Raw genomic sequence first — 26,392 nt, forward strand, 5'->3', positions numbered from 1 at the left:
CTAAAAATTACTAAGTAAATCTAAAAGAAAGTTGACGAAGCTTACAAGATACTTTGTTGCTTTGTCTAAGTTATGTTTCTAATAAATGTTCTGTTTCACTATAGAGCTGGGTGCTTTTTAATTTGTCATCATACATCTCTTCTCTTTCTTTTTTTAACTGTCAAGTGGCGTGTCATCAAATGTCTAATGTCATGATCTGTCATTGTTTACATGCACCAATAACTAATAAGAAGTGTAGACTGTACTCAAGACTAGTCCTCCTAGTCTGTGATGACTGTTGGAGTGCTATTAGAACTTTTAGCTCTTCCAATTTTATATTTTTGAATAATTTTTGCAATCTCATTTAGAAAAGTGCAGAATATTGTGCGAAATTAAGTTGCTAACAATGTCTTATTCAAATAGTAAGTTGCTACAATCGCGCCCTTATTTTATGGACACGTTAGTCTTTGGGGCGTGAAAATTTTATAAAATTATTTTGCCTGTAAACGAGTGTTCACTGTTCTTGCCTATTTTTCAGAGTATACACTAGCGGCGCTCCCTAGGACTCAGCGGGGCACACCACTGGTACTTGGGGGGGATCCCAAAGGAATTAATTTCTTGTACAGTAACGGGAACTCGGTAATAATTCGCAATATAGAAAACCCGGCGATTGCAGATGTGTATACCGAGCACTCTTGCCAAGTCAATGTTGCTAAATACTCTCCAAGTGGATTCTATATAGCTTCCGGAGGTAAGCTAAGCTTATAATTGCTTTAAACAAGTAAATGTTGTTTTTTAATATTTCTCATCATCATCCAAATTTTGTGCAAATTTTGATGAAATAAGTCAGCTTCTGATCGGAGTGCAAAATAAACAAAATTTTAAACATTCACTTCAAACTAATCAATAACTTTGCTTTACTTTCAATTTTGAACCATGCAAAACCTTACTGACATTGATGAGTCATATTGTAAAACATTTCTATTTAAGGACATTCCTACTATCTTATTATTGTGTGTTTATTTTGCCATATTTGGTTAAGAAGTAAATCATGGTTAAGAACAGGACACAAATAAAGTTGTTAAAATATAATTAGTATAATATACCTAAAAAGGTTTACTTGTAAATAAAGTCTAGAGTGTTAAACAATAAAAAAGTTTAAAAAATTTAAAATTTTTAACAAACTAGGTGTGGCATTTATATTAGGAGTTATATTATTATCAATAATTCTTAAAAATGGCACTTATCAGAACAATATTTTTTTAACAGATAACTTGATTATTGATATTATCATTTCAACTAAATAGGTGGAAATCATGTGTTTCAGGTAAATTTTGCTTTAGCACTTTAAAAAAGGCAATGTCTTATTTCGGTAGTCTCCCATTTATATAAAACAAAATACTTGATTGACTGTGATTTTTTAAAAATATATTCACTCTCTGGCTTGATGATCTGATTTTATTTTTTTTGATAATAAATATAATAAATTTTTTAATAAAATAATTTAAAGTTGATTATTTAATATTTTGCTTGCAAAAGTACACTGTAATAATAATAATAATATTTATTTATTTTCTCACAAAACTTACAAAACTTCATACATTATATTATGTTACACCTATTTATTAATGTATCAATATAAACAATTGTCATTCTTCTTATGAGAAATTGTTATTGTTTATGTGAGACTGATGCCTTCTAAAGGTTGTACACCTGTGTTACAATTCATCAACACACTACAATATGTTTTTTTTTAAATTGTTTATTCTAAAACAAGTTCGAATCAAAGTAGTTGCCCTCATGCTATAAGATTATACAAATAAAATAATTAACAAATAAGGCATTGAAAATTGTTTGTTGTTAAACCCCAGTCGAGCTTGGGGCTTACACATGAGTGTATTTGTTTCATTGGACTTCTCTTTATTTAAATTTGCATTACTACTATTTGATAATACCAAACATAAATTTCTTACCAAATTTACCATATTCTTGTCATAATGTGGCAAAGTTCAATTATATGTAGGTCTAAAGTTTTCTATATATCAAAGTTCCTGCTGTACATAATGTTATCGTAGATATGGGATATTAGACATTAGGAGTGGTTTTTCCATAAATCTTAAATTGGTATAATATTCTATTTAAATAAACACATAGAATGAAAAGCGTTTTGCAACCAACTTAGATTTATGACTTACCATTAAAATTCAATAACTTTTTGTTAAATCCAATGTAGTTAGGGAAAGCTGTGTTAGTCTCTATTGTGACTGTAGAAAGTTCAAAGAATGTCTCAAGAAGAATTCATTTATTTCTTGACACATATTTTTTTGTGTTTATCAACAAGAAACTTGATCATATCTTTTTTTACTAAAGTGGTCAGCTATAGTTAGGTACATATATTGTGAAACATAGTTTTTTTTTCACCTATTTACTAAAGTCTACATAACCGTACCAAACATGATAAAAAACACTTTGAAATTTATATTATTATGAAGTCATACAATAAATAGTACATAGAAAAAGTTATAAATACAACAAAATCACAATGTGGAGATTTAATTATTTAGACTTTTAGTATTAATATTGGTAATTCTTCTAGGTTTAATAGTTATATTTAGTTACTATATAGTATAGTTATTGGATTCTTAAAATCAAAAGCAGATGAAGTTCGCTTTCTATCGTTGCTGTTCCGACCGTTTATTTCGGTTGTATGAAATGTATGTATGTTCGTTTGTTTCGCGAACGATACCGCGCGCAATAACTAGTCTAAAAATAAAGTTACCACTGATTTCCAAGTATGCGAATTTTTTTTGTTATAGTAGCCATGCGGGTAATCTGATACTAAAGGTTAGTCGTTAGGTTTCTGAGGCGATTCAACTTAAGGCTTTGTTAAACTAAATTTATATATTACCCGATTTTTATCGGGTTCGGTATTTGCATTGTATAACGCTGCCAATGATAACCTTAGTATGAATATATTACTCTGAATGAAGCTTTGTATCTCCTGATTATTAAATTAATTGCTATTCTAAAAAAATATTTAATTCTGTCTGATATAAGCATAAGATCTAAACAATCTAATAGGAATCAACGCTCCAGTTGGCTCTGATCCAACTTCTATCGCCTACAATCTCTAAAACCGTACAACTTTTACATTCGTATCATATTTCCTAGCTATAATTGTGATTATGACTACTTAATTTAATGATTGTTACTGTATTTGAAAATAAGTACCACAAGGATTTCGGTACTCGGTATTGCGACTATATTGTTATATTTTAACTATTTTAGGTTTAGAACTACGATGTGGCTTAAACATGCGGGTGACTCGCTTGGCAATTTGTTATAGAAGATATTCGCCTCTATTTTATAGAAATCACTCGCTTTTATGAACGTGTTAATCTTGGGCTTAGGAAGCAAAGATATAAAATTAATATATTATGATAATTCAAGATATCTGGGTACAGGAACCCTTTTTATTGATTGTTATTTATAACCTATCGTTCATATTTATTCCTAACGAAAATTAATGATCACAATCACGCAAGTCGCCGGCTCATTTCACAGAAGCAAGCCATCAACTATTTATATTTATTGCCTTTAAGTTAATTTAACCCAAGCATGAAGTTTTTTAGTATTGCAAAGTTTCGAGAAAGTTGTTTTATTTTGAGTCGTTAGCCCGTGACGTTACCAGTTAAAATGTGCTGCCACATAAATTAAAATCAAGATAGGTGATTGTTTTTTGAAAATGGTGGGAAGGAATCTACTACATTATTTTAGGATTTTTTTATTGTGTTATGTTACGTTCGTACTTTGTGTTGGCGTTTAGTGATGAGCGGCCTAGTGTTTCATAAATAAATTCTAGTTCTATATAGGTAGGTTTTTATATTTTTTATTACTTAGATACAACACAAAATAGTAACTATAATTACAAATAGTACATACTATATATATAGTAGTAGTAGTGTAGTATAGTATACTTTGGTGACGATTCTCCCACCGTACGGGTTTAAAAAAACTTACGCTAGACAGATCTGTAGGTGTACCCAAAGGATTACGAAAAATAATATTTTAACAATACAGCTAAAGCAAAATATGTAACAAGTACAGACAAAGAGGAAAATAAGTCATAAATGCCTATCTCGCTGTAGTTTAAGCCCAATAAAAAAAATAACTCGCTACAGGAAAATTTACCCTTGCACTTGACAGGAATTTTTCTCAATCCGTTATATAAGATAAGAGTAGTGCCAAGTAAGTAATACACCTTCTGTCGAATGCTGTTTTGAATTTTGGAACCCTATATGTTTCAAAAAGTGTACAAGATATCGTTGTAACATACGTTGTATTCTTAATTCGAATTTTAGGCGGTCGTTTTCCTTAATGCACAACGTTTAATATTAAATTATTAAGTTATTAACGTAAATTTATTTGCTCTCAGACGTATCCGGCAAAATTCGTATCTGGGATACAGTAAACAAGGAGCATATCCTTAAGAATGAGTTTCAACCAATTGGAGGTCCTATCAAGGACATCGCTTGGAGCTCAGACAACCAAAGGATGGTTGCCGTTGGCGAGGGTAGAGAGAGGTATTGAACTTCTTATTAAGTAATATTAAATATGGCTCTCAGGCCAATAAGTTATAATTATAAAAATAAATAAATTATACCGCTAATGAGCCTGCATGATACTCTTAATTATTCAGTGCTTTGTATTTTTTCTTTGTATGATAATTTACAAGCAAAGAAATTACACATCCATCAGAATTACAATATTATTATTAATCTAATTGTGCTCAACGATCTATTTTTGAATTTCACGTCGTTTCCATTTTCAAACTTGTCTTTTACTATCCATATACGCATTTGCTCCATGGCAGGCTTCACACGGTGCATGAACCTTTACAGATTCGGTCACGTGTTTATGGCGGAAACGGGGACATCGGTAGGCGAGATCAGCGGCCAATCAAAGGCCATCAATTCGGTCGACTTCCGGCCAGCCCGGCCCTTCCGCATTGTTACGGCTTCCGAGGACAACACGCTAGGTGTATTTGAGGGACCGCCCTTCAAGTTCAAATGTACAAAACAGGTATGTTGTAGTTTAATTATTTGAATATTTGGATTCAATAAAAATCAAGAGAGAGAGAAAAAAATTGTAAAATTTTGCAATCTAGTCTGGTATAAGATCAAAATTTTCTTTAAAAAATGTCTGCCATATAGTACTTTGGTTGAAATTACCTTAACTTAACCATTGGTTTTATCAGCACTACATACTACATATACAGTACTACTAAAATAGGGACTACATCATATCCTTTCTACGACAAATATTTTATCTTTATAGTAAAATTTCTAACCTTATCCGTCTAACTAAAACATGGTTTCAACATTAACTTTAATGTTCCATATGATCACACTGCAACTACATGACAGTTCTGACATATGTGTAGTAAAATCTTTAGCAGAAGTCTTTTCAAATAGTAAAAATTTCAATCATTGTCATTCAAATTTATTTTTTATTTTTATTTACAAAACAAAGATGCTGTTTACAATGTAACAATAGAATTATAGAAGATTGTTTTGGTGAAATTGAATATTCCTAATATCAATATGGTATAATGTCAGGAGCATACTCGTTTCGCCCAAGCAGTGCGGTACAGTCCTGATGGAAAGCTGTTTGCCTCAGCTGGCTTTGATGGGAAGATATTCCTCTTTGATGGACAGACTTCGGAGCTGAAGGGTGAAGTAAGTTTCAATCGTCTAATGTTCTTATACATGAATGAGAATACAATAATTTTGGCCAATAAGAAAAAATCATAAAAAGTATATTATAAATTTAAAGAATATTCATACACAACTTAAATTAACATAATGTTGAATATAATTTTTAAAGAGCTATAAAGTTTTAGCACTATAATATACACTTGCAACTGTACCTCCTTATTTATAAAAATACATATAATTATTTTAACTCTCTGTCTCTTTCCATTGCTGTCCAAACACAATATGATAAAAAGTGATGAAAAATAACTTAAAGAGAGCAATTAGAATTAAACTAAGTCTGTATAAACACTTGCACATAATCAATATTAGAAAAACAGTTTACTTCAATAAAAGTCTAAAAAAAATTTATACCTAAAATTATAACTTTAAATTTCTACTTTTCAGATTGGTTCCCCAGCCCACAAGGGTGGTGTATATGGAATATCCTGGTCTCCTGATGGTAAACAGCTGTTATCCTGCTCTGGAGATAAGACTTGTGCCATCTGGGATGTGGAGACCATGCAAAGGGCCGTTCTCTTCCCCATGGGTACTGCTGTTGAAAATCAACAGGTTAGTATCTAGATAGCTAAGAGAGCTTGCTGTACCACTGGAAATTAGGTTTGACATTTAAAAGTTGTTTTTGATTTGTGTATTTTGAATTTTGATATGTTTCCTGAATATTTTTTTTGTTCCTGTAACATAATATATAATTAGAACTTTAGATGATTCTCTAAGAAAATGTGAGACAATTTTTTCCTTACTTAATCTATAATGTCTCCAGAGCTCTCAAACAATTTTGTATGTAACAAGTTTGACATATTAGAGTGTACTCAAGACAATATTGTTTCCTGAAATATGAATATGATCCTGAATATTTTTTCATTAAACCTTGTCAAACTAAGAAAATTACCTGTGTAGCATTGCTTTGCAAATTAGAGTAATGTTGGAATTATGTTATATACCCTTGTAATTTACAAGAAGTCAATTTTTTGTAAGGTGTGGTGCTAGCAATAACATCATATATAATTATTCAGGTATCTTGTCTATGGCAAGGCAAGCATCTCCTAACTGTGTCCCTTTCTGGGGACATCAGTTACTTGGACATTGATAACCCTGAGACTCCCCTCCGAGTCATAACAGGTCATAACAAGCCAATCACCTGTCTCTGCTTGTCTTTGGACCGGAAGAGGCTGTATACAGCTAGTCACGATGGAGCGGTGTCTCATTGGGATGTAAGCAATGGTTAGTTATTCAACTGTATATAATTAGTATTGTGATGACTCAATACTATATAATATAAATAGATCAGACCTCATACTACACCTATGAAATACATTATTGACGGCATCAAAAAAAAATATCGGTTTTTTTATATTTCATATGACAACCAAGTAAAGATTTTTTTTTATAAAGATAGAAGTTGTCTGGAAAATTTAATTGTCGTTTTAAGTATTTTTCTTACTTATTGTTTATGGTTCCCTTTACTGTCAGAAATTATACAAGATCGTAATTAGCCAAATCGGTCCAGACATTTTCGAGTTTTAGCGAGACAAACAAACAGCAATTAATTTTTTATGTATAGTACAGAAATATCACTGCGAAATTGTGTAAAATAGCTGAAAATGCTAATTTTCATATATTATTTGAGAACCTAAAAGATTTTTTGCCGTCTGTTTCGTTCAAATCTAAAAGAAAATGTGCAATTTAATTCAATTTAACTAGCACAAGCTACTATAGAAATAAACCCTTTACCATTATTATATTACATAACTTTAGAATCATTTAATATGTTGTATTTTAACAGGTGTCGGTGGTAAGGTGCTAGGTACCGGCCACGGTAACCAAGTGAATGGAATGCGTATGACGAATAACGGGGCGTTATTGACTTGTGGAATCGATGATACGCTGCGCAGGATTGACGTGCAGGCGGAAGGTAGATTTTTAAAAATACATTAAATTATTTATTTAGTAACTTGTTTAGCTATTATTTTACGACAAGATTTACTGAGTGCATATTTTTTTTAGATGTTTTTTGATAAAGAAAATTTCTCCATTACTATCTTATTTTGAGTCTGAATTTAAACTGAAATTAATTCATAATCAAAAGCAATGCTTGTAATACTAAGATCTATTAAATATTTAAAAAAAATGTGTGGCACTCGGGGACTGCCGCGGTAAAGCTATTGCATAGCATTTTTTATCAACTTATGCAATTATAATTTTATTTATGAGTATTTTTTTTTCTTTGATATTAATTCAATTTTGTCTCACTCTAACGCACTTGTGCTACGACGTTCACGCCGTTGTATGCACGCAGTATGCGTTGTGTCCCGCTTCAACGCGTATTGGCCATTTATTTCGTTACGGAATTTCTTGATTCGGTCGCCACGCTCAGAGCCCGCGATAAAATCAATGCAAAAGCTTAAAAACTTCTTTCTTTCTTAATATTTTTCTTTGTTAGTAAAAATATTTTTATTAATTGGTTTTTTTTTCCAATTTCAGGGGATTCCCCATCATACTCCGACCAAGCAGTGACTCTTGGAGCACAGCCACGTGCTTTGGACCAATTATTGGACGATGATATAACTATCGTTGCTACTGTAAAGGAGGTTGGTACTTACTTCATTATAATACGATCACATTACAGACGTCAAAGAGTAATGGTAACAGATGTGATTTTAAAATAGGGTCTCTCTATTTTCTTTAATATCTTAGAATTATTCTGGTTATATTAAGTATGTCACTATTTTATTTTCAGCTTATTGTCCTGTCGGGTGGTGCAAAGAAATCGAGTGTGCCGATAAAATACGAGCCATCATGCGTTACAATCAACCATCAGAATAAACATGTAGCAGTTGGAGGTTAGTATTTTTAGAGTCCGGCAACGCACTTGAGCCATCTGGTATGGATAGTGTCCATGGGCGGCCTATCGCCGAACATCAAGTGAGCCTTCTGCCCGTTTGCCCCGTGATCTATTAAAAAAAACTGAAAAATTTTGTAAAATTTTCTATTGATTACTGCTTTATTGAAATCCAGACGGACCTTTAAATTTGAAGCCAACCTCTTTTTTCATTAAATATATTAAATTCTTAATTGCTCTATCGTCTCTTACTGTCATATTGTGTTAAAGCTGTGATGGAAAGAGACAGATGCGTACAGTTAAAATCATGCAATTTACTTTGTATAATTTATTATTGGAACATTTACCAACTTGAGGCCTAGGCCTTATAATTACCTTCACTGCCATTAAATTGAGAAATGTTTGAATCTACAAAACTTATTTCCCGAATGGATGAAAAAACTTGGCGATTAAAAAGAGTGACGTAGTTTATTGCCAGGAACCGGCAGTAAATGTAAAAAAGCAATTAATGTATTTTTTTTGACGTTCATAAGTGTACATTATGTGATATGAATAAATGATATTTGAATTTGATAAAGTGTTTCAACTCTATATTGATTAATATTGCTTGTTGCATATTATTTTAATACAAATTTACAGTATGAATAAGTTTTTTTATATTACATCATTTAATAATATTGTTCATTCGATGTTTTTATACCAGGTGATGATAGCAAAGTGCATATCTACACTCTGGAGGGAACGAATTTGTCTCCCAAGACTGAGTTAGTGCACCTCGGTGCTGTGAGTGACGCCCGCTACAGCCCTGACTGCAAGTACCTCGTCGCATGCGATGCTAACCGGAAGCTTATCTTGTATGATGAGGAATATAAGGTATGTATTTTTAGTACAATTATAAGAATTATTATAAACAAAAAAAAATACAAAAGGAGTACAAAAAAAAAAATAAAAAAAATAAAATAAAAAAATTAAACGCGTATTAAACCGTTTTATAAATTATTAATATGTTTTTGTATTTTCTTTTTTATAAAGTCTTCTCGTTCAGTTTGTATTTTGTCTAAGAACAGTTAGAAAATAATGCATGGTTAAAGCCAGAACTTGGTTTTGTGTAACAAGTGTTAATTGTTGAAAAATATTGATGGGTGAATTATCACACTTTGAAAAGATACATTTTCAATGAAAAAAATAAGCAAAAAAAGTGTCTTGTCTTATCTAAGAAGTATTATAGCATTTATCCACTATTTTATCATTATGCCTTTTTAATTATTTTTTTTATGATTTTCACAGTTGGCCCATAATAAAGAGTGGGGTTTCCATACGGCTCGTGTAAACTGTGTTTCTTGGAGTCCTGATAGCTCCAGGGTCGTGTCTGGTTCCTTGGACACTAGTCTTATTGTATGGAGCCTCGCGCAACCGAACAAACACTTAACTATTAAAAGTAAGTTTCGTATAATCACAAATATTCTAAAAATAACTAAAACATTTAAAAAGTATAAATAAAATAAAATTCAAGAAAATATTTTATTATCAGTTACTCTAAGCTTACAATTATTACAATTATTGTAAGCTTAGAGTAACTGATAATAAAATTATGTCCATGATTTCTAAGTCACTCAGAAATCATAGAGTTCTATGTTAAACTTATATTGAGATTGGTTCTGGTCGTTCAAATTATTTCATAAAAATTTACTTTATCCATTTATTAGAGCAATTTTTTTTGAGGTCAAAAGAACCGAATAATATTAACGATTTGATGTTTATTTTTTTTATTCTGCATTACATTGTGATATTTATTTCTTAATTAAACCAAGATAAATAAATCACAAAATTATTGTTCTTATATGCGACAAAACATCTATACATATAAGGGAATTAAAAAAATATATTGTATAGTATTAAACATAACATTATTTTCTAGTATTGTCTTTCATTAAAATAGCTTTTACAAATTAAAAGAAAACACTTTTTATCGGATTGCAGCTATGTATTATTGTAAACCTATAATTATTTAACATAATTTTAAATTAATCCGAGCTAAAAGATAGTCATCTTTAAAATATTAGTCGATCCCAACCCCGGGGAAATAAATACAGATAATACAACTTTTTCTACAGCTGTGATATTTTTTTGACAATCAAAAAAATTTAAATTTATGTTACATTATTATAAGTTTACAATAATACATAGCTTCAATCCGGTAAAAAAGTGTTTTCTTTAAATATTATTATTTAAGTTAATGAATATATTTAAATAATTTTATTTCAGATGCGCACCCACAGAGTCAAATTACAGGCGCGGTTTGGATTGACAATGAGACGATAGCGTCTGTGGGACAGGACGCAAACACACGCATTTGGACGGTGCCTAGCGCTTAGTTTTATAATGCCACAACGATATATATTGCGGTGGTTAAATCCGATGCATGTTGATTTAACCGTTACCGGGCCAGACAAGTATCTGGCGTCAATTGTAAGACAGTTTAAATACTGTATAACAGCGTACAGAGATGTACTTTGGGGGCCCCATGCTTTTAAGGCGCCCTATTAAGGAGCCGTTCATAAAATACGTCACACTGAAATCAGCTTTTTTTGACCCCCTCCCCCCCATTGTCACGCTGTGTCACACTTTTTGTGACCCCCCCTAGAAATATTTCGTCACAAAAACTAAGACCCCCCCCCCCCTACTGAGTATGATAAATTCTAGAGAAATAGTATTTTCATTTGTTACTGAATCGAGAGCGCAGGGTACGTGGAAACGTTACTCTCTCAAGTATTGGAAAAACAAAGAAACCCGTTGTCAGCGCTCATGTAATGTAATAAACGGCGAACGTCACGCTGCCCTATACCCCCCTCCCCCTTGTCACATCTTGTCACACTCGGCCAGACCCCTCCCCCCCTTGTATGCGAACGTAGTTTATGAACGGCCCCTAATATATATAAAAGTTTTATTAAGTCCATTTTTGGAAATATTTTTTTTAAGCTTAATATTTTTGGTACTTGAACAGAAAATGGCGAGCATAGATGGACTTGCCAAATTTGTTTTTGAACTAAATCTTTAATAATACAAACAGTACTAAGAGTATTCATTTGTATGTATTTATAACAAAGAGTTCTATCCTTAAAATGTAACTAACGTATTTATTTAGCTTCTAAGATTTTATAGGAATACTCTGAACTGCATTTCTAATGAAATTATATTTATTGCGTTTATACTTAGATCTCATAGATTACCGGTAACTTATAATTGCGTATTTTAACCGCATTAATATTTTTCTTTGCACAACACTACAAAAGATTTTAAAATTTTATCAATCGCATCGGAAATTAAATCTATAAGTTACCAGTAGTCTCTTCTGCATAATATTGTAGAACTTCAACTAATTGTGTGCAACGCATTTTACGCTTTTTTAACTGATTGCGTCGAGAAAAAGTGAACAGTATTTTTATACTAGCTAATTTTCTACAGACTTTGTCATTTTGATGCGTTTTTCTACTAATGTAAGGCAGAAATAAATTGTGTACACTTGTACTTGTATTTTTATTAACCATAACATAGTAGTTGAATACTTAAATAATAAAATAAATTAATTACATTATAACAATTATAACTGAAAATATGCAAATAAATATGGTGATTTCTTTTCTGCATACAACTAATATTGAATCTACCTACATAAACAAAAGTAACAGTAAGTATCGGAAATGGAAGAAATTTTTAACAGTTCATGAAATTTATCTTAGTCTACTCTTATAGAACTTGGGTATATACGCTGGGATTAAAAAAATATAATGAAACAGGGACGGACTTGGGGCCCTAAATCGAGGCCCTTTATTTGTCTTGGCTATCGTCAAAGGGAACTTTTATTCGAATGTGCATGCCTATACGCAACGTGTTTCCTTAATGCGTCACGTGATCGAGAGACATGCGAACACGCGCGACATGCGTGACGCCTTCCAGCATGAGTCTCCATGTGCACGCGCAGGTTGTATTGATTACTAAGACGCTTGTTGCATATTGTACATATTGATCCACCGCGCCATTTCTTTTCATATTCCATTTGGGATATTGATGGTTCTGAAAATATAAGCGCAAAATATATGGTGAAAGTCACTAAGACAAATGTAAGCATTTCTTTTGTTTCTTCAAGACTCGAGCCAGATACTTATTGTTCTTTACTACCAAGTAAGTCAGCGGGCAGGGGGGTGAGAATGTAAAACGAAAAACGCAAAATGATTTCTTGCGTTCGATTGTAAATAACTAAACGAATGTAATAAAATGATATATGACGGCGACTAGGCAGTCCAGGGAACAACGCCATTGAAATTTGACTATCGAAGGGAGACAATTATTTTATCTTTCGCTTTATATTATCACCTGTAGGCATAAAAAATAAGAAATTACAAAGAACATTGTTTTGGTGAAAGGAATTCAGGATCGTTCGGGGTAGCGTTTCAACAAAATTTCGGTACAATCCAGAGGTCCGTGGAAAGAATCTTTATAGTAATTATGCCTAAGATAATTGTTACTGTTTTAAAAAACTTACCCGTTAAGCTCTGGAGCACTGGCTGTGATAACATTGGCGTCGTCATATTACCAATTTTATGTGAAGTGTACAGATTTTGAACTATTTGGTCTAATTTACTCAGCTTGTCATTTCTTGTAATTTCCGACAGCTCTTTATTTAATAACTTATCTGTGTCTTCTTTGTTTGAAAAATCTAAGTTAATGGGAGCATCGTTCGGTACTTCTTTAAGAGGTTCATTTTCACGCGGTAGAGCGGTGGAGTCCTAAAAAAATCGAATTATTATAAAAATACGAATCCGAAGGCGCACTAAAATAATCTAGTACTCACAAATAGATATTGTCACGATTGTCCGGAGTTTGAATTTTTTTATTTATTATTATATCACCGAAATGTAACAAAATCCAAATTTCGTAGGAAATTTTAGATTTTGTTGGTTTGGATTTAAAATGTTTGGTTATCGATTACTTAATATTTTACCCGTGAGTTCGGTAAGGAAATTATCCTAGGAAATTTATAAACATGCGGATTTTGTTATATAACGGTGTCATATATATTATAGTTTATCAGAGAAATAATGAAAGCAGGGAGATACGAAAGGGAATGCTTAGGTGGTTTGGCCTTGTAGAACTGATAAATGAGAAGCGGTTATAAAATGTATAAAGAAAGGCAACCGCGAATGGTTATTCGCGTACGGTAGGCTTTGTCGTACATGAACTCTGAACGAGATCCAGAACGTAGTAGACGAGGGACAAGATAAAAGTACCCGACCTGATGAGCCTGCATGGTGTATGACATGAAAGTTGATGAAGCGAGAGTATGTCAGAACCCTAGCAAGTGGAGATGCGTAGTCTCTGCTTACCCTTTCGGGCAAAACGCTTTAAAATATATATAAATAATAGTTTTAAAAAAAGGGTTTTGAGTTTTGACTATACATAGTTTTTATATCCTCCAGGGTCTAAGAAATTTAAAACTAATACCAATGATAATACATTGTTCAAGTAACACAACAAACGTTTGGGAACTAATTGGAAGGACCTAAGTTATGTTATTAAACTTATGACACGTTTCAGCGCTTACAATTATTAGCTACTTATAGTGGGGGTAAGATTAGAAAACTCACAGAACATATAAAGGAGGAGGACCTCCTTTATATGTTCTGTGAGAAAACTCGAACACAACCATGACCTATGTGACGTTGGTTTGTTTGGTTGGTTGATGTGTTTCGTTCCTATATCCGTATAAAGCATTTAAGTTGAAGTTGCAATTAACATTTTCTTTAAATAATTTATATATGCATAGGTTTTAACACACTTAGGGTCTGTTTCACAATGTCCAGATAAATTCAAAATAAGCTATCTATTACTTATTGGTAGGATAAACAGTATTTTTGCGTTTCACGACTGTCAGATAGCGCTATTCGTCATGAAACGCGAAGTATATATTCGAGACTTTTATCTTTCGAATAATTTATGTGTTGCATAGCTATTTGGTACTTTATCCATACATTGTGAATTAGGCCCTTAGGATAATAAGAGCGTACCGTTAATACTATTATTACAAGTATAACATACATAATTGGCATCAGTAAGTCCGGACACTTGTAATGACTGCGCCAGTCGTAATAGCGAAGGCAAATTATTTCTTGTCGCTGTCACTTCACCAGTGTACATAAATGTTAGAAGTTGACGCAAGTCTGAAGCATCACAGTCCAAGATGACGACAACAGTGTTGTCTTCTACATCCTGATAAAAAAAAATGTTATTTAAGAGCGCAGGCAAGAGTTTGAAGACAAAAGACGTAGAGTCGTTGAGAAAGATAACCAATGAGGCATATTATGATATGATAGACATTATCATAATTTGAAGAAATCAGCCCTGAATGTCTGGCACTCATATTTTCTATTGAAGTGAAACTTCTTTAACGGCATTGAAAAAAAAATTACCGTCACATTTTCGGTAACGCGTCACATAATTACGTTACGCACCATCTTTTTCTTGTCCCTACCACGGTTGATTATATAAGAGGATATATAAAAATATATAATAACGATAACAATAATAGTAATAATTCTATAACAATTAATGAAATTCTGTAAAAACTCAATCTAATGGTTGAAAGATTTTTCTTAAATTTTTCTATATTGTGATGTCTTTTGATTATATCTATGTGTGTTGTTTTTACATACTGTAGTTTGTAAATAAATGAACATGAATAAGATATCTTTTTTTATTTGCTACCATTCAAAGTTAAATAAAAAAAAAACTAAACCAATATTAAGTTAAACTAGGTCCGTTAGTGATTTAAATTGGCGTAATGCAACTAAATACAACGAATTACCTTCGTTCATTTTAATTTGTATATTTGCCTGTGCGGAATAAATTTTAATTGAAATCCATAATAATAAGTAAATCATTTTTCGAAAAATAAGGTCATAAAGAAGTTTCACATCTCATGTGTGTACACTAGCACACGTTCACATTTTTATTTATTTAAGAGTTCTTTCATTGAATATAATATGTTAATTGCGCTCAATCGATTAGTGCTTGGCTAATGTTCAAACTCACGACCTACGAACCTGAGAATACCACAATTAACCACTGGGCTATATTTGTATTAGTTTTCCTTTATAAAACTTGTTCTTCTTAAATACACACCTTGAAAATCTGTTCGAAATATTGACTGCAAGCGGCTAACACTAGTCTGTGGGCCTTCAGGGATACTCCATTCGCACTGAGCGTGACGTCACTCAGAGCCCCGGATTCTAACATGCGTCCGAGAGCGCCGATAATGCTTGTCTGAAATGGATTAATAATTTAAATGTACTTCGTATGTACTGAAGATAGATATTACAATAGAGGATATTAAGGGATGTAACACTGATATTTCCTCATTAAAATGGCATATTAAATTTTGATTATCTTTTGCTTTCTTTCGTTTAGTAATTGCAAAATTGTGCGATATTTAACTGTCCTTAGTTAAAATATTATTGATTGAGATTTAAGATACAAAATGCTGGAGGTGTATAATATAATGATGTGTGGTATGTCTTAAGGATTTTAGAAGAAGGAATAAAACATAAACATTTCAAAGTTAGTTATAAAAATATCGTACCCAATAAGGCAATATTCTTCAAAAAACATTATTTAGGAAGGGCTCGCTGCAGTCTTGCACCATTTGTAGTGTGGTGTTCGTGTGAGTGTGTGCTCAGATAACACCGTCCTCTGTGTATCTGAAATTATTAACAATTAATATAATTTCATTCACACGTATACGCCATGATTGGCTGTTTCAAAAGCTTCCAAGCGCTCAATAAAAATATTGTGTATAAAAACAATTCCATTTTCAAAATCAACAAAATTCAAGAAACATTCAATTTTTTTACTGGCAATTCAAATTGTTATTTACGATGAAAAAAGTTAAAAATAAACATTGAACGTGCGCTCAGACAATATACTGTATAGTGTATAGTGTATAAAAAAATACTCACCTACCTGGTGGTTATGCCAGCGTAATGAAAATTGTTGAGAATCTTCATCCATTATCACACAATAAAAATATAGGTAATCCGATTGAGAACAGATCTGCCCGCTCAGTAAGCTCAGACAATAATATTGTTAACCGAATCCAGGCTATTTTATTTTAGTCGGCACGCCTGGAAAACCTGTAGCTACCTATTTCTGGAGCTGATTGTATTTATAAATCCAATGACATTCAGTGAGTGACGCGGCGACATACCAAAACTCATCCAAAAACAGATTTAGTAGCTCGATACGCTGATTGGCATCATTGTCTGCTTGTTTGCTCTGATTTATCGTTATAAAATGAATGTATTTAACCTCTTTTCATTAAAGCAGTTTTGGCAGCTGATTGCCTCCGTCTGTGGGCGAATTAAAAATGTACGCGTTTCCCGCCAATTTGCTTTGACAATCGTTTTCGTTTTATGAAATGATTTATCATTCATTCAACCATCAGCGATTGTATTTCAATCATTTTTTTCTTGCGACTAGTAATTTACCTTTAAAATAAAAAGAAAAACATTTCTATCATATACTTAGACGGTGAATTAAATTTATTTGTAGAAATAATAATCTATCGTTCGATACAACGGTTCGGTACAAATCGATTTCTAGAAAATGGCTAAAGAAAACAAGATTTCGGAATTCTTGAACGATCCCGATTTCTTCGACTTGATAACAGCACAGATAAACAAGGATTTGTGTAATCTAAAGAAAATTGTAGATAATATAAATCAAATGAGAGGTTTGTTATAATAATTGAACTAAAAGTTTAAAGAACGGTCGAGATTAAATCCATTTCAAATACAGAGCACTTTTATCGTAAATCTTGTATTTATTTTGCTTTTAATATTAAGACTTTATTTTGAACAACAAAGGAAAATGTAGTTCATATACTTAGTTACTTCTACAAGTGTAATTATTTATTTACACACCCATACTGTTAGATATGAACATAATATTGATGTTAAATGATTTTACGATTACCAAAGACAATTCGCTATCACCATATGTAAGATATTACTGCCTCAAGACTTAGGTATTGTATACATTATTAATATACCTATTATCCATTACCCTGATTTATAAGTGAAGAATATACCTACTTGTGTCCACTACCTAAAACATTTTATTATAAATAAGGTATTCTTATTTTCAATGTAGGATATACAGTACGATATAGGTTTAAAGATTTAGATAAACCCGTAGAGAGGTAACGAATTACGAGGGAATGTATCACAGTAAAGTAACACCGTCCCTGTAGAGCGGACCAAACTTTTGAATTAAAAATACCTCTATCAGGAAATAGTTACACTAAATTTACATTAGACTACAACTTTTAAAATACGCTTAACTAAATATAATTCGACACCCTTCTCAGTAGTTATCTAAAATCTTTGAACCTACATCGTACTGTATATCCTACATTGAAAATAAGAATACCTTATTTACGTAATTATAATAAAGTGTTTTTTAGGTAGTGGACACAAGTAGGTAGATACTTGACTTATACATCAGGCTAATGGATACTTGAATGAATACTTGACTTATAAATCTTATAATAAGACTTATAAATTATAATATGTATTGAAAAAAGTACACTTTTATTGGTAATTAAAAGCATGTTTTCTTGATAAAATCAAATCAACTCGGTTGTCTTTCAGATAAAACCAATTATAGGTAGGAATAGAATAAAAACAAATATCTTGTTAATATTTATTGAGAAGGTAATTTCTTTTCCAGTGGACACGAATCAAATTGAAAACAATTTAATGTCAGCTGTTGGAGCGAATTCCTGGGAAGAGATTGCTAACTTCATTGGTCATAAGCCACTCCAATTCAATGCTTTTCATATAAAAAATGAACATTAAATTATTGAAATAATCCTTTATTTATTTTTAACTCTGGCATAAATAAGAAATTATTTTTATTTCAGCATTTAATACGACATTACGGTAGGCGTTACAAGACCCCCAAAAACTGTGGGCAGACAGAACTAAAATAAATTATTGTTTCGTCGAATATTAAACTCGTTTTATCCTACATGTACTATATATAGTACCGTGCCTTATTATAATGTTTGGCTATAGCCACCTATGATTAAAAAAAACAAAAGTACACAAATAAATTTTCTATAGATTGTATCCCCACGCATAAGTATTAACTAAAGTGTTAATTGTGTGCTCTGGCCCATTGCAATAGAGCAAGTTTTGCTTGTTCCATTCGTAAATTATTTGCTTCGAGGCGTTTTAAACCACTGTGGCTACGCGTTTTCAATAGGGTTACCATAATTTAAATTTAATGTTGAACGAGCAAATTACATTGATTCATTTAACTGTACTTAGTAGTAAGTTTATTAATACTTTTGTAAAAGCTTGCGGGTAACGATGTCTACGTTATAAATGTTATATCGTTATAGTTAATGCTTTAAATTTGTAATTTATATAACGATATATAACAGCTCTATTGCAGCAGTGTTGGCTTTGTTGCTAGGCGCGCGTCTCAATCATCCCTGAATCACAGCTGTCTGCTTATTATTTTTTCCAATCCGGCGTGAAATTGGAAACCGGCTTGCCTTAGATATATAAAGTCTACGGCGTGGATCAGGCACATATGTCACCTACCTGCCTATTCAAAAAGGAAAAACATGACTACACCTATTCCTAGTCCTTGATTTATCACTGACTTTATAATTAATTTCTCCTAAAAAGTTCTAGGTGTAAAAGTTGTATACGATATGTATATTTTTATCTCTCTATGTCTCTCATACTCCAATAATCGTAGTCACCTTACAGTGACCATTTTGTATCGGAACTAAGGTGATACAAAGTTGGTCCTGCAAATTATGCCATCGCGGTCGGCTCTATAATATTAAACTTCTACTTGTTAGTGGCAGCTGCATTGACCCGAACATTTCATAATTATTGACGTGGAACTGTAATGTTTCAAATAATTCTGTTGAGGATATTCGTGTTAACATGTTACGTTTGCGAACTTGTGGGAATACTAAATTGCAAATGTTTATTCATAATTGGATTACAGATTTCATATATTATTTATACTATTTCTAGTACACAATCACGTTTATATAAATTTGAAATATACAGCGATTTTATTTAGTTGTCATGGATTCGTAAATAACTATATTTTTTAATATCTTTGTACTGATTTGCATAGATTATACATCAAATGTGAAAATACGAAAGATCATTTCTCATAGATCGATTTTGATAGCAAAGGCTCAGCTCCCCACTTCACGATACTACATACAAGAAACAAAATATATGATTACGTTCTGATATAGCCAAAGAAAACTACTCTTTTTTCCACCGTGGAACCTTTGTAAAAACGTTTATTTTTTCTTCATCAGAGTCATGAGTGGTATCCCAGTTCTTGTAGGAAATAGGGTTCATGACGAATAGCAACACAGGTTTTTAATTACGAATAGCTACCAAAAAATTATTGACTAAAGGTATCACCGAAGTACATCAATGGAAAAAAATGTTTTATTACCTAAAGTAGCGGTTACGCGTTCGAGACCTACCCACATCAGTAATAATCGCGTTACGCAACGCAATGTGTTTGCCGAGATATCACAAATGACGTCTTAGACGGAAGATGTACGAGGCTGGAGTTTTATTTACTGAATACCTGAAAGACTTGGAGATATGTTTTATGATTAATATCTCTATATGGGTAATGTCTGAAGATTTAAAAAGATTGAGCAGAGATGATTGCGGAAACATGTGAATATAATTGACTTTTTGCCTGGAGTTGTATAAAATTAAATTTGATTTTATACAGTTTTTAACGGCTTAGTAGTCTGTGTTCCTAATTGGCGTAAGGGCTTAATTTGATACCTTGTAAAGATACCTGTTTGTAGGGACTTAGATTGTATTGTTTGATACTTGACGTTTGTTTAGCACATGTGACCACATTGAAATTAAAACTCCGTCACACGTGTAATAGTTTTTTTTTTCTTATTCTTTTAAGATTATCGGTAACGACTTGGAAGTCATATACACGAATTTGATGATACTGATTATGCAGGTGTGTCGGAGGATCTTGATTGGAAAAGCCAGTTATCTATTATTAAGAATGGTATATAAAGCAATTTATATATTTGTCGGTTTAAATTACTACGTAACCTATACTTTTTTGTTAAATTTCGGGAATTTAATGAAAAACTAACACTCGAAGTTTTATCTAGTCTATCTAGTCTATTAATCTAGAATAATAAATTGTCTTTGTAAGGAAAAGCTTCACGATTACAACGTAATAAACGTTGACCAGGTCAAGAATGACAAAGCAATTCTCGCAAGGACTCAACTGGGAATAATAATTTAAAAGTTCTTTTAAAACTTCAAGAGATCGCGATAAAGAACTTAAAGCCGACGTTGTTTTCATCCTTCTTCTCGCACGTAGGAAGGTAAGGGTTTGCGCTCACTATAAATGCATGAGTACAATTATTTATTAATATTTCTTACATTCATATTTGGCCTTAAATATAATTTGCTTGTTATAAAAAAGAATTGTTTGTAGTATTGTCTCAGTACAAGACTAGTCTATGGTATTTCCTTCGCGTAAGAAAATAAAACTGATTCAAACTCAATATATTATTATTCTTTATTACTCAAGATGTCATATAGAACAGGTTGTAATGGATGCGACTCCTTACAAACGTTGTGAAAAAAAAAACTTGGCGATTAAAGAGTGGCGGACAGTTTATTGCCAGTTCTTCTTTTCTGTTCTACGCCCTTGATTTGAGAACTGGCAATAAATGTAAAATTAGATGCATTTAATGAATATTTCTTTTTTTGACGTTCATAAGTGTACATAATGTTACCTACATGAATAAATGATTTTTGAATTGTTTGTTGTTATTCACGTTGTATAACCACCGTATGGCAATATTTACTAACATTTCAGCAATTATTTAGAAAATGGTGCAACTTAGCTATTCATGTTCATTAACAAAACTTAAGCCCTAAGTGTACCTGCCGTATGTCAAAAATGTTTTTTGACATTTTATTACTCATAATTTACGCTGAGTTTTGTGTTTGAATCTTACCATAAAATTTGCTTACAAAATACTAACATACTTAAAAATCCACACGACTAGAAAGCCTTATTGCACTATATAATAATCGCATAAATTAAAAAGTATATCTAAGTGTTAAACCCTAATCACTAAATCCAATAAATGGATTATCGGGAGTAACTCAAAAGCCGACTTAAGCTAATTTGATCTGCGTGGCAGTGATAGTTGATAAGCCACGAATTCGATACGGCCTATCTTTAGACGAAATTCAGGCGCAAATTACTTTTTAATAGCGCAACCTTTAGACACGTATTATCATAGTCATCGGTCTGAAGCAACTATCGAAGTTCTTCATACATATCGATTTATTCATACCGAATGAATTTTATTAAGAAACTTCTGCGTCTATAAGGCAGAATCGGTAATTAACGCTCAAAATCAATACGTTTTTGATTTACGGGATTCATAGCTCGCGTTAAATGAAATTTATTAGACTTTTGATACTTTTGTACATTATGATAGTCGCATCTGATCTGATGAACTACAAAATGGTGGGCCTATTTCAATCTTGGGATTAAAGTTAAAAACAACTTATATATGTGTATAGGGAAGTGTGAGCCTTGTGACTTCGGCGTGCGATTACCGTCCCTGTGGTTGTTAGTTCTATTACCGACTTTCTACGAAGGCAAACATTGTTAGGAAACCAGCATGCTTTAGAACCTAAAAATCGCGACGTGAGTCAGACACAGACTATTTAAATAAACAAATGTTCACGAAGCAGATACATACACTTAAAAAATTGTATCTAACAATATCTACTCTATGCCCCACTTGGGAAAAGGTTAAGAACATTAAATTAATATAGTTTAGGGAAATATCAAGATACACAGTAAGGTAATTAGCGACGTGCAAATGTATCACATAGACTTTACGTTGTAAGAGGAGTGTACATGCCTTCCCATGGGACAGTCGGGCACATAAGTGATAATGTTTAATTAGCTGTATAAGCTGAAACTTTCCTTGAAACTTGTTCTTCTTATGTAAATAAAATAAATATAGTTTATTACTAAGATGAGTGTTAACCAAATAATAAATTACTGTAAAAAAAATATTAGTCTTTATCTTGCAACTCTAGAAAAATTATGCTATAAATTATGAGCTTCGATGGGGTATTGAATAAATTACATATAGGCAAGTAGATATTTGCGTACTTTAATAACCAAATAAACATCTTTTCCTATTTTAAGCTGGGTAAAAATTATCGATTCGACTTTATTCTTCACGCGTTGCGAAACGGTAACTTACAATGCAGACATTTAGACTGGCAAATTTCTTAGTGAACTTTAAAATTATTTCAATCCAACAAATGGAGGTAGGATGTTCCCAAAAGTTACTTTACTGATTGTAAAATTTTCATCTTTTTGAATAATAGAAATGTTTTCTTCAATCGTCTATTGCGAATTTAGTAATGGAATAGAAAAACTATAAATTGTTTATTGCATGTATAAATTATCAATCTCATCAATAATATAAATAATATAATGTAAAATAAGACTAAAAATAAAACCACTAATTACATTGTATAATAATAACATATCTGATGAGTGCTAGATGAGTCTTATTATTATACACTTTGTCTACGTTAGTTATTGTTATTTAGACCCCTTTGGGGAAAAGACTTCCTCCTGAACTTTTTGTACCCAGAAACCTTTATGATGTTGTGACGTAAAATCTGGATATTGAGATTTACTATAACTAGATCGAAATTATTTTCAAAACACCGTTGCCGTTGACAATTTTAATTTCCAAGTATGCAATTAAATTCATTGGCTAAAACAAGCGATATCCTTTATAATTGCAAGTGATTTAATATTTGAATTTAATAAATAGGGATTCCATTTTTTAAGTACCAGCATTGATAAGAAAAGGCAGGCCCTTTACTCTGTATCCTTTCTATTGCGATTGTTTTGCGTCATCTCAAGGTTGCGACATCAGCGCTACGGATATTGAGAGAATTAAGGCGAAATTGCATACAAAATCGTCCCGATTGGAAGTTATAGAGTACGGGCTATGTTTCGTTCATTGATTTTTTTAACGGTAATCTGTTCAGAATATTTTTCTTCAATAATGAGCAAGAAGGAGTGGAAAGAACCAAGGGAAGAAGAAGAAGAGGGCGCTCTATAAAAGTGGATGGAATATATAGAAGCGTTAGTAGGAGACAACGGAGAAAGAAAACCATGAATATATTGGTAAAAAAATTAGAAGAGGCCTTTATCTATGAAGTGATTCCGATTAATGGACCAAAAAGAAGTTAGGAAGGAAACGTGCTTTATTATTATTATATTAGTAAGAATTAATTTCAGTCCTAGGCAGATTCCAGTCTCGGGACAGCCGACGCTCAATCTCACGTACGCAGAGTTGAGAGTGCCTAGCCAGTAGGGTTGCCCTAAAATATACTATATCGTTTTACTGATTTAATCTAAGAAGAATAAAATTATAATTACACATGCAATTGCATTGTGAGTTATTGTCACCATATGATATAACCCATTGTTTAAACTATCACAATGTAATATTTCCTTATATATAAGAACTATATAACACTATTGTTATCACAAATTATAGTATTTTTATACTGGGTGAGTACTATTATTTACTTTATATTGTTCGATGGACTATCTTATCCCTGAGATGACATAATATGAACTTCAATGACTTTGCACCGTTAGGTTAAAAAAACCGACATCACATACGCCAAGGAATTATTTAATAAAGCAAAATAAAACCGACTATTCATATTGTTTGACAATCGTTGAAGGAAGTTTTGTTCATGAAGTAGCATAATGTGATATAGTAAAGTATATATAAATATAGTAATTAAGGAAACTAGGGTATGAATAAATGTTGGTATTTATATTATTTGTTCGCGATAGTACCCTCAAAGTAAAACTTAGCTTAAGTGGAATCTATCTCTAGTTAATCTTTCATACTAATAAGGATCTTGCTAGGAATGGTATTTTATATAAAGAAAATAAACTGGAAATTGCGTACGTAAGGCTTTCGTTCTTATGAGTGCTTTTTGTATAAAGTGGCTGTTGGTTTTACTTTGGTTTTGTATCCAAACTTTGGTGTTAAATAAATATCGATCTATTGTTTCTTCACTTCTCAAATTTTACACCTAATTTTTATAAATAAATACCTAGATGACTCCCTTTAACCAAACAAGTGTAAAATCTTCTTTATATAATTAAATTCTAATATAATATCACGTTTTAATGTTAAGATCGAAATGCGTGTGTATGTATAGTCTCAGCGCAAACAAATTTTAGCATCATCTTCTATAAAAAAATCAATGAAACTAAGGTGCTATTAACGATAACAACACACAATATTTATTGGCCATTGTCTTCATTAATTCTTTCCGAACAACATGAATTGTGTTTTATGTAGATAAATAAAAAATATATATAGCAATACTATGAAATCATACAAGCGGCCGCTAAAGCATAGTATGATATACTATAGCATAATATTATATTATTATCTGTAACTCATAATAGGAGGAAGCCGAAAGCTAGCCGATCCTCGAAAGAAAATATCCACTGCGCTGATTTTCTTTTGGTTTCGGGTTTTCAGGCTTTCATCACCTTAAATCATTGACCGAAAATTTTCTCAAGTTAAATTAATTTTCACGTGTAACAAGAGTATTAGATTTGCCGCCAATTCAAAAAAACAAATGACAAATAAATTCAATATACTACATTAGGTTACCAGAGTTCTAAAATTGAAATTCAAAAAAGTTTTCATAAGCAATGTTTCTAACTGGCCAGTTCTAAACTTTCAATGTTACCCACGAATAATATTGTTACAACATTACTTTCTCGTGAATTGTAAAGTATGTAAACTAGTCTCCGACATGGCTTTGTGCCTGACTAATTGTAAAACTACTGGAGGGTATCGAATGGAAGTTTCCTAACAAATTAGTTCAGGATATTTTATTTGGATACTTACAGTTAATTACTTTGCGTTTACTTACGAGGTAATTCGTAATTAGACATCCTACTTCCTGTTTAATGTAAACCACAAAGTTTGCGGTTAGGTAAATAGTGTCTCGCCCTGGAAGAAGTTTTAGACAATCCTTAAAAACATATGTAACAAAAAATGCTTATTATTAATAGTATGGATTTATAAGAAATACATTTTCTACGCCCGCTACTTCCTCGTATTCATAATAAGAAACTGCGCTAAGATTAATATACGTTTACCATTAATGTGCAACAAGTTCTTATAGAAATATAGAATAGAAAATCCATATTTGAATAGAATTCCTTATTTTTTGGTAGTACGACTTGTGAATGAAGGATGGTGAACAGTTCCTGCATAATTCCTGCTAGGATTAATATCCTAGTCTAGTTTTACCACTGACTGACCGAGAAGTTGTATATATTTTTAGCGGCAGTAATAACGTTGCTAGCGCGTTTCAGGATAAATTGACCATTTATCCTGGAACCTGATTGGATGGCTAAAGTGACCATTTATTCATTTCATTTCATTCTTTTACTGAAAACGGGACAATGGTTTAATTTAGGTCAATAAGTAGTCAATGAAAAAAAAACAAATTTTTAATTTTTATTTCGAAAAAGTTAGTTCGCTTAAAAGTTACGAATCACAAAATATAGGTCAAAAATGTTTAGTTATGTTATCACAAGAACTTTG

The 26,392-nt window shown here is 31.9% G+C and overlaps 2 protein-coding genes across 6 annotated transcripts; one reads left to right on the forward strand and one right to left on the reverse strand.

Annotated features, from left to right (window-relative positions):
• Positions 1-233: 233 nt before the first annotated feature.
• Positions 234-12,123, forward strand: LOC110997315 (actin-interacting protein 1). Of its 2 annotated transcripts, none has more exons than XM_022265412.2 (13): positions 234-401; positions 518-730; positions 4,415-4,562; positions 4,881-5,061; positions 5,598-5,717; positions 6,141-6,305; positions 6,770-6,977; positions 7,540-7,668; positions 8,232-8,344; positions 8,494-8,596; positions 9,299-9,468; positions 9,883-10,033; positions 10,861-12,123. In XM_022265412.2, the coding sequence occupies exons 1-13, from the start codon at positions 386-388 to the stop codon at positions 10,968-10,970; spliced, it is 1,827 nt and encodes a 608-aa protein (XP_022121104.2). In that variant the 5' UTR covers positions 234-385; the 3' UTR covers positions 10,971-12,123. The 2 variants fall into 2 exon arrangements, with proteins under 2 accessions (XP_022121104.2, XP_022121105.2); XM_022265413.2 differs by having other exon boundaries at positions 235-401; positions 8,238-8,344.
• Positions 12,124-12,210: 87 nt separating this feature from the next.
• On the reverse strand, positions 12,211-16,921 carry LOC110997316 (zinc finger and BTB domain-containing protein 17). 4 transcript variants are annotated; one of them, XM_022265417.2, is made up of 6 exons: positions 16,612-16,921; positions 16,232-16,349; positions 15,775-15,915; positions 14,692-14,862; positions 13,139-13,382; positions 12,213-12,669 (listed from the first exon to the last, which is right to left on the reverse strand). In XM_022265417.2, exons 3-6 carry the CDS (start codon positions 15,886-15,888, stop codon positions 12,443-12,445), a joined length of 756 nt encoding a protein of 251 aa, XP_022121109.2. In that variant the 5' UTR covers positions 15,889-15,915; positions 16,232-16,349; positions 16,612-16,921; the 3' UTR covers positions 12,213-12,442. The 4 variants fall into 4 exon arrangements, with proteins under 4 accessions (XP_022121107.2, XP_022121110.2, XP_022121109.2 ...); XM_022265416.2 differs by having other exon boundaries at positions 16,608-16,921; XM_022265415.2 differs by lacking the exon at positions 16,232-16,349 and having other exon boundaries at positions 12,211-12,669.
• Positions 16,922-26,392: the final 9,471 nt, after the last annotated feature.

Source organism: Pieris rapae, chromosome 14 (genome assembly GCF_905147795.1).
Source record: "Pieris rapae chromosome 14, ilPieRapa1.1, whole genome shotgun sequence".
Taxonomy (NCBI): domain Eukaryota; kingdom Metazoa; phylum Arthropoda; class Insecta; order Lepidoptera; family Pieridae; genus Pieris; species Pieris rapae.